Source organism: Glycine max, chromosome 14, assembly GCF_000004515.6.
Source record: "Glycine max cultivar Williams 82 chromosome 14, Glycine_max_v4.0, whole genome shotgun sequence".
Classification (NCBI taxonomy): Eukaryota; Viridiplantae; Streptophyta; class Magnoliopsida; order Fabales; family Fabaceae; genus Glycine; species Glycine max.
The window spans coordinates 49567355-49576855 of NC_038250.2; the positions used below are offsets into that span (position 1 = coordinate 49567355).

The 9501-nt window shown below is 37.9% G+C and overlaps 2 protein-coding genes across 3 annotated transcripts; both read right to left on the reverse strand.

Moving 5' to 3' along the window:
* Positions 1-3395: 3395 nt before the first annotated feature.
* LOC102666771 (uncharacterized) lies at positions 3396-5243 on the reverse strand. 2 transcript variants are annotated; one of them, XR_005888209.1, is made up of 7 exons: positions 4973-5243; positions 4723-4890; positions 4546-4650; positions 4375-4447; positions 4188-4283; positions 3603-4110; positions 3396-3485 (listed from the first exon to the last, which is right to left on the reverse strand). XR_005888209.1 is itself a non-coding variant. In XM_041008897.1 (6 exons), exons 1-6 carry the CDS (start codon positions 5140-5142, stop codon positions 4009-4011), a joined length of 714 nt encoding a protein of 237 aa, XP_040864831.1. In that variant the 5' UTR covers positions 5143-5243; the 3' UTR covers positions 3452-4008. The 2 variants fall into 2 exon arrangements, 1 of the variants encoding a protein (XP_040864831.1); XM_041008897.1 differs by having other exon boundaries at positions 3452-4110.
* Positions 5244-5292: 49 nt separating this feature from the next.
* On the reverse strand, positions 5293-7472 carry LOC121173459 (probable inactive protein kinase DDB_G0270444). The gene is made up of 4 exons (XM_041009075.1): positions 6667-7472; positions 6300-6563; positions 5667-6202; positions 5293-5518 (listed from the first exon to the last, which is right to left on the reverse strand). Exons 1-4 carry the CDS (start codon positions 6832-6834, stop codon positions 5293-5295), a joined length of 1194 nt encoding a protein of 397 aa, XP_040865009.1. The 5' UTR covers positions 6835-7472.
* Between the last annotated feature and the right edge of the window lie 2029 nt (positions 7473-9501).

Genomic DNA, 9501 nt, shown 5'->3' on the forward strand with positions numbered 1-9501 from the left:
TGATCTCAAAAGGGGTGACCCCCGTCCCGGAGTGACACGAGGTATTATAGGACCATTCGGCCCACAACAGAAACTGCCCCCACGATGCTGGTTTCCGATGAACAAAAGCCCGCAGGTACTGCTCTATAATTCGATTGGCAACCTCCGTTTGGCCATCGGTCTGTGGGTGGTAGGAGGAGCTGAGACGGAGCTTTGTGCCACTGAGAGCAAATAAATCTTGCCAAAATCTGCTAACAAATAAGGGATCCATGTCGGAGATGATGCTTCGTGGCAAACCGTGCAAGCGAATGATCATGGTGGTGAACAGTTCCGCCACCCGTTTTGCAGAATGCTTAGTGGGTAACATACCCAAATGGAGTCCCTTCGAAAAACGATCGACCACGACGAGAATGCATGTGTTACCCCGATACGATGGCAACCCAACAATGAAATCCATACTGAGATCTTCCCATGGCCGATATGGCACCGGAAGAGGGCACAGAAGCCCTGCCGGTTTGCGATTATCATATTTCGTTAGCTGACAGGTGACACAAGCTGCGATAAATTTGCAAACATCCTTACGCATGGAACTCCACGTGAAGTTCTCCTGAAGCCTTTGTAAGGTTTTCTGAATCCCATAATGGCCCGCAGTGGGTGTACTGTGAAATTCTTCCATAAGGAGTGGAATAATGGTGGATCCGGATGGAAGCCAAAGACGCTGCTTGTGGATGATTAGACCATTCTCGAGTTTATACTCAGAAGCACCGGTGAGGTCCTCTTGTAGTTTCTCCCGTAGAGCCACTGCTTCAGGAAGAGTATTTAGCTCCTTCCTGAGATCAGCAAGGAAAGCAAACTGGGGGATCGATAGCATATAAATGGAAGCGTCGGTGTCTTCAGTCGTAACTCGTGATAGGGCGTCTGCGACGCCGTTCTCACGTCCCGGCCGGTACTGAATGCTATATTCGAATCCCAATAATCTGACGAGGTATCGATGTTGCTCCGGCGTTTGCACGGCTTGAGTCATAAGGTCCCTGAGACTTTGGTGATCAGTAAGGATCACGAAAGGGTGACCTAACAAGTAATGGCGCCATTTCTTAACCGCCATGGTTATCGCCGCAAGCTCACGGATATAAGTGGAGGAGGCACGAAGCTTTGGACAAAATTCTTTGCTATAAAATGCTATCGGGTGTTCTTTTTGTGAGAGGACGGCCCCTACACCGGAACCGGACGCATCGGTCTCTACTACGAAGGGAATGGAAAAGTTAGGGAGGGCTAATACGGGCGCTGTGGAAACTGCCTCTTTTAATGAGTTGAAGGCCATGGTGGCTGCTTCTGACCACCGAAAGTGACCCTTACAGAGTAATTGAGTAAGTGGAGACGCCATCTTCGCGTATCCTTTAATAAATCTCCGATAAAACCCGACTAATCCAAGGAAACTGCACAACTACAAAAAGAAGCTTCTACATCGGTTGAAAACCGGTATCTACGACGGGCCCCACACCGTCTTTGTTCCAGATGTCGTTGTATGTCGACAACAACGACATCGGTCATCATAGGACCCGTCTTTGTAATGCAAGAATACAACGTCAGTGGCTATAAAAGAACAGACGTTATAAAAAAGGATTCAACGACGCACATATTAGACAACCCGTCGTTGTTTTGGTCCATTTCAACGTCGGGTTCGCAAGACCCGTCGTTGTTTTGTTTCCTGTCAACATCGGTGGCGGGCGCACCACCGTCGTTGTTTTGGTCCATTTCAACGTCGGGTTCACAAGACCCGTCGTTGTTTTGTTTCCTGTCAACATCGGTGGCGGGCTCACCACCGACGTTGTTTGGTAGTATGTCAACGTCGGTGGTGTGTACACCGTCATTGTTGTTTGAGGTTTCAACGACGGTGGCTGGAGCACCCGTCGTTGTTGGTAAATAAGGCTATAAAGACGGGTTTTCATAAGGACCGTCGTTGAAGTATTTTGCCTGCTCACAAAATTTGGGTTATACCATTCAAATTTCAAAAAAAAAGCTACATTTATATACAGCAAACATATATAAATACATTTAAAGGATAAATAACACAATCATGCATGAACCAAAAGAAAAGGGATATCGACGGTGACACTCACAGTGAGAATGTTATAGGTGGTTCAAAGTTCATCAAAGCCTTTCATGCATGCATTGTTTATATATATGAAAATAAAACAAAACCAGATAGGGTATATATATATATAATTACCACTCGAGCCTATAAGCAAAGGGAGCAATGGACACAGTAGCAAAGAGTTGTCGATAAGCAACAACGACAAGAGGGCTCATTCCAGATTCTATTGCAAGCATTTAAGTAATGTTCATCACTGCATAGACCAATTGCACAAGAACCAATTGCAAGTAGACCGGCACCCATATTAATTGTCTCTTTCTCACCCCTCAGTCTTAATTAGACCGGCACCCATATTAATTGCCCATATTAAAGCATTTAAGTGTTGTATGTGATGAATGAAATGCATGAGAGTGATGAAGTAACTTATAACTAGTTGATTCCAGTCATGTGCATGTCAACAAAATTTAATGATGCTTCTGATAGAAAACAAGGCAGCAAGTAGGGTTCACCGCGAATATTGAGAAGATAGATAGAACATACCTATATACAACTGCGTTGAACCATTGCTATTCATAGAAATTGTTACTAGTCTTCTGTGTTGGGCCAAAGATCAAATTTGCATCCTTTCAGGCCAAGCAGAATTTAACCTTCGTGCAAAATCTTCCACTTCCCTACAAGAAAAGAAACAAAGTCATCAAATGCAACATAAAAGACAAAACAAAAAAATAAACCACTCAACAATTAGCTGAGAAGATTATCCTCTTTCATAGGTTATATTTTGATATCACCATTCCAGAAGTTGTCAACTAAAATTAAATAAATGAATGAACTAGTACATAAGACAAATGCAACACACTCAACACTGAAGTCAATTAAGCAAGACTCCTCTTGATTAATAATATTTTACATCTTATGCAATCAATGAAACATGCACTAAACCAGTCAGGAAGATTCTGCATTTCATCAAATGACGATATTAATTGCATGCAGCATTCAAAATATGAGAATTTCACCCAACTGCTTTAGCACTAATTACCTGAGCATGTGACAAACTCCTCAAGAACTGTCTTTAATCATATTTTTCATCCCCTGGTCCCCTTCCCTTGGAATCCCTGCAATCTCTTTAATCATAATAATGATAATATCAACCAAAATATTATTAGACTGAAAAAATGACACTAACAGTTGATATAATGTATGCCTAGCTGATCAATTCAACAATTCATGTAAGCCTAGCTAATCAAATTTTATAACTAGAACATTTTTCAGTTTCATGTATTAAGTTATAGTTCATGAATCCACAAACAAGGAGGAAACACACCTCTTCAATGCTTGTGCTGCTAGTCACTTTGCTGCTACTGAACTTTAGGAGCGGAATCCAAGCAAAAGCAAGGTCAAATGATAATATCATCTGCTCAAATGATAAAATCACTTATTATGGTAGATAATCCACATGTTGAATAACTAGTCTTCAACCCAAATTTAGGTATATAATAAACAAACAACAACAAAAGATTATCTCCATTACCTTCAAAATAACACTTGAGGCAGATTCAACCAAAATCTCCAGCCCCAAGGTAGCCATCAGTCATGCAAAAACAATGATACCCTGCACAGGAAATCTTATTAGTTATTAGCATGTACCTCTACCAAGCAACCATCCAATGACTGTGGACACTTCATTTGTTCACTTAACTGCTGCAGTGGCAAGCTTGGTGGTACTATAGCTGCACTAAATTGTTGCTGTGGTAATCAAATGCAGATGCAATGCAGTAGAAGGGGGTAAAGACAATATATTACTACAATTATATGAAATTGAGAAGATAATACTAAGAATAGAATATTAGTAGCATGACCGAAAATAAAATAGCCGCTGTGTCAAATAACATAACAATTGTCTCAAATACAGGGAAAAAAATACTCCAACGCCATCATTAGCCGTTTTGACTTATTGCTGTCTTTAAAAAAAATGTTGCCCATTTCTTTCGAATTGTGGTGATGATGCCGATGTCCAACGGTGTGTCATTAGCAAACCACTGCAAGTATTCATAATTGTAAGTTAGTACTGCAAATATAAAAATTCAGTTCCAATTGTATTGAAGTTTATGCATACCATGGACCAATCACTCTTTATGTCGCTGGCTATGATGTTCCAGATCCAATGCATTATGTAATATCCACATTCATAACAGCCGGTTTGAACGTGACTCTACATATGGAAAACATTTGAACATCGTATACATTACATAAGTTCATGACTTAACTAGACAACACTAACACATGGTACATAGCTGACTTACCTTTACTTCAATCCACTTTGGTGCAACTGCCTTAGTTTCAGGAGACAAGGTCTTCTTCAATTTTGTCATTACACTGCTTTTAAAAAACCACATCAACGCATATACAACAAAATGTCAATCAATAATGACCACTAAAGAAGGCTTGCAAAAAGTTATATGGTATGAGATAACCTATTAATTGTAGCTTTGATATGCATATCAGGTTTCCTACGCAAAGAACAGAACCAAACAACAACATGTTGCCTAGGACACAAAATTATGAGTTGCCAATGTTCCCTGCATGTCATTCACATTAGATACGTATACACCCAAACATCATTTGAAGTATGTTTGTTAAATAGCACTTACTGATGGAAGTAAGGTCCAATGTACACCTCTCGGTCAGATTCCTTAAGCCATCTTTCAAGATATTGTTCGCATTCGCTGCGTCTATCCTTTGAACAAACCAACGACTGTGGCTCAAGGAATGCATACATGAAACCTTGACTGAATATCTGACTCCACTCATGAATATACCTATTCACATGATTTGAAAGTATTGTAGTGGATCATGATATTGAATGAATGAGGAATGAGTTATATGAAGGAATTCACTTACATTAACCATAATTGTATGACAGATATGTTCAGACTTTTGTCTCCTGCTATTATTTCAATAACATCTGAATATGTGATGAATATCGATGTAGATGCATCTTCAATTCCAAGAAATCTCCCATCAAAGGTGATTTGAAGTGGCTTGTCGTAAAGATCGAAACTGTACTTCATCAATTCACGCAACGGATCATCTGCGTTCACATTAGCCGGCTTCGGCACATGTGCATCCTCGTTGTGTGGAATACGTTGTGGATGCTACATGGTTAATGAAAGTGGGTGAGTATTTGTACTGTAATCTATGAATGTTTTACTTTACGTATGTCAAATGAAACATGTTACCTCATCTAATACAACTTTCACAAGGTGTGTGGGCCAAGCTACAAATGTATTGACGGTCTGCTTCACATATTGTATTTCTGAGGTGGCATAGGGGACCTCAGCCTCAGGATCAATAACTGTTTCTACACTTACCCTGACAACATCATCTGCATATGCCACTGTGTGTATGATTGAATCCCCCTCCATTATTTTCCCCATGGCCACCAACCTTAAATGAACCATAAACAAAGCTTTTTTTAGTGCATATAAAACAAAAACTAAACCATGAACAAAACACAAACCAAACCCAACAATTACAGCTGCAAGAAAAAACAAAACTCCGATTCAATTGTAAGTAAGGTAATATTTCTACAAACCTTTGTGTACCATCGTTACGCTGCACAAACAGTCCCATCAATGGTATGGCATCAGCATCCTGTTCTTGTGAAGCCTGCGCATTGGTAACAGCATTACTTCCCTGTGTGCTGACACGCGCACCTAGTTGTTGTATGTCCGGCTGAATTTGGAGTGCCTCTTGGGATCCTTTATTTGACAACTCTTTTTTAATAGCCTCTTTCAATGCATTGGTCATTATTTCCAAGGTCCTTTTATTTTCCTCTTCTAGCTGAGTCCTCAATTCTTCCTTAATTTGACTCCTCAATTCTTCCCTAATCTGGCCAGTCATGTCTTCCCTAAGCCTTGCAACAACTTCATCTAGTTGTTGTTGGCTGATGGACGTGGACGAGCTGCTGCATGTCCTTGATGCCCTTCCGTAGTACTGAGTAATAGTGACACCTGAGCCTGCTGCCCGAACGCGACCCCCATGGTCAGGTCGTCCAATGGCAGTGTTCAGTATGTCTTGCCGACCATGGGGTACAAACGAACCCTGCGTTACCTGCTCTTCTAAGGAGTCCTACACAAAACAAGTGACAGAAAAATACACAACGTGCAGTCATTTTCATTACAAAATACTTAAACATATGAACATTGCAACATATTGGTGAACTTACTATTTTATCTGCAATTTCCTGTGCAGAGTCAGATGTCATATTGCCAACAGCCCTGGTCCGAGCAACCTTCCACTTAACATGCCTTTTTATTGGGGATGGGGGTTCATCAACACTTGCTGGATTTTCACTCAACAATGCTTCCTCTTGTATCCTTTTTCGTTTCTGGTCTAACAATTTCTTCTCAAGCAAATCATATCCCCCACGTGAAAGTACGTGAGGGCAGTCGTTGTGTTTTTGAATTGATTGTGCTCGTTTCCTAATACCCTGTAATGTGACATACATAATTGTGGAGATTTTTTTGAAATTAAAATAATCAAATTGGCAAAAAAATATTCATTTGAAGTTACCATAAACAGATTCAACTAACCTCCCAGTTAGGTGTCAGGCGGGTTTCTTCAAATTGTTTCCACGCTTCAGGATCTAGTCCATATTTTGTCACAACATCCTGTGTTTGTTGACCTTCAGTCTTAGCAAACACAAATTTGCTAGTCAATGTGGACTTAAATTGCCGCCATCTCGTCGCTACTGTTGACATAACCTTCGTCTTCACCTTCGTAGCTTCTGCGATATCAAACTTTGCCTACATAACCAGGTGTCAAAATTTGTGGAAAAAGGCAGCCAAATGTATATCATTATACAATACTAGCAATCAACAATTTAATGACAATGTTCTGCCATAATACCCCAAGTAAAGCAAAAGCATCCAATCAGCATATAATGTAAGTTTACCATGCAGTCACAGCCATCAAATTTAATATCCAAATTGAACAAATAATAAATGAAAAAAAATATTGTGACACTCACTAATAACAGTTATTGCCTTAAAGTATGAATTCCTAGAAAAACTTCTTTTCATGGTTTGTTAAGAACATGCTTCAGCCTTCGCACAATTTGAGTTTTTATCAATGATGTTATTGATAATTCTTAAGTAATTTGAAATCATTACTAAAACATTGATTTCTCATGTTTTCTGTACAGTAGTTAAAACAACAGAGTAATAATCAAAACTTATGGCATACGCAGATTATTCACTAATAAAACAAAAGAAAAGTCGGTGCAGGTGATTAGTGAATTCATCTTCCAACTATGCAGATAGTATTTGCTGTTTTCCAAAATTTGGGTGCTAGAATTTCATGGTTCAATCACAAATTACCTTTATGCTGATGTTGTTATCACAAATTACCAACTATGCATTATAATTAATTTGTGGACATCATACCACCTATTTAACACCTAACATCTAATTAAATAATTAGATACATGGTTAAAAAATATAAATATAATAAACTATATGATGTGATAGAAGAAGAAACAAAATATAGTCAAAGTGTTTAAAATAGAAGAATACCTACCTTTTATTACAAATTTAATAAAATATGAAGAGGTATTTATCTCTCACAAGGCGACAAAAAAGGTCTGAATGTATGCTGTAAGAGGTATTTACGTTTGGTGCCTAATTATCTCCGAAGAAACATGTCTTAAATTAATTCAAAATCTTAGGTAAAATAAGCCAAGAAATTGACACATAAAAAAACCAAAAGCTGCTAATAGAATTGCAAAAAAAAGGACCAGTAGTGCTAGTATTGAAAATTTGATTTCAGCTATGTACAAACAGGTTATTCAACCAAGAAGCAATGTGCCCTTCAATCCAAAAACTTCCTAAAAATGAATTTGAAATCCACAAATAATGCACTAACAACAAATCTACACATTTTGCAAGCAAGGAAAGTTCACAAGCCTAGGCATCATGACTCCAATCAAATGTCTCAGCAATTAACTTCAAACCAGATAAGCTTAGTAGCAACAGAATTAAAATTCTTTGAATTCGAAGCAGAAACCCCATCCTGTTTCGAAGTAGTCTCACTCTGACCTAAAATGTGGAATATCTTCCACTCCCAAACCTGCTGGAGCTACCAGATACTTGTTCAGCTGAATTAGAACTATGTTCCGTCCCATCAACATCTCTAACAAATTCAGGCTCCTTAGTGGTAACCATGAAGTCCATCAAGTTGCGGCTGAACCCCAAATCAGAATACACCCTGAAGGCATCCTAGATATGAAAATAGATACTACTAGATATAGCAGTGGCAGAACATTAAAAAAACTGATATATTGAATAATATCACAATAAAGCACCCATATATATGTTCATATCCTCTACTGTCAAATCAGACAAAGAACTCATATGACTGTGGCTCATTCCTTATGCAGTAGCCATAAAGCCAAATGAAAACAAGCTAAGACTAAGGCCTAATGATTTAAAAAAATAATACATTAAAGTACATGCTTCCTTTACTTATTTTGACAGTCTCATGCTATCATATATAAACATATTATGTATAAACATAATATTTTGACAGTCTCATGCTTCCTTCATTTTTTATTTTCCATTCAGCTACACGTGTTTTATTTTTGTATCCTTATACAAATTAAAGGAATTGTAATTAAAAATGTATGTGCCTGGTAAAATAATTGTTGCAATGGCATGTTGAAGAGTTATACAGTATCAGAGGCAAAGAAGTTAACATAGACAATCAAAGGCTTGAGAAGGGAGATTATAGTGAAGTCAAATGAATCACTGCAGCCCAGGTCTAATTCTAATTCTTAATTATGTCAGGGAGATTATAGTGAAGTCAAAGGAATCACTGCAGCACATGTTAAAAATTGTGTTATTATAAATTTATTAATATTTATAAAATTAAGTTAAAATTTAAAATGATACGTATCATAATTTGTGATTAGCAAGTACTTTATATTATCAGTAGATCACCTTTAAATTCATATTTATATTTAAAAAACGACCTAAGTAGATTAACAAAATTAGATATTGAAGTAAAATTGTAATTAAAAAAATACCACATAATTTAAAAGTTACATTTTAAATTACTTGTTTAGCTGTTATTCCTTATGGTTCGAGTAATAATAACGATAACAATTCAGCCTGAATTGTTTCAGATTAATTTTCTTTTTTGCAAAAAACAAATACGGGAACGAGCAACAATTTGAAGGTTGTACATTCAGGAACTAAAGAATTCAAAATAGCTAGTAATAAGAGGGATTTGTTTTTGGGATTTTCTGAGCACCAATAGCGGGTACGCTAGAAGCTTGCACTTGAGGAGGGAAGCATATTGGCAGCTAATAAACAACCTTCTAACAATTTGCCGGTCAGATTTGACTGTTTCTTTTGGAATATGTAAATATA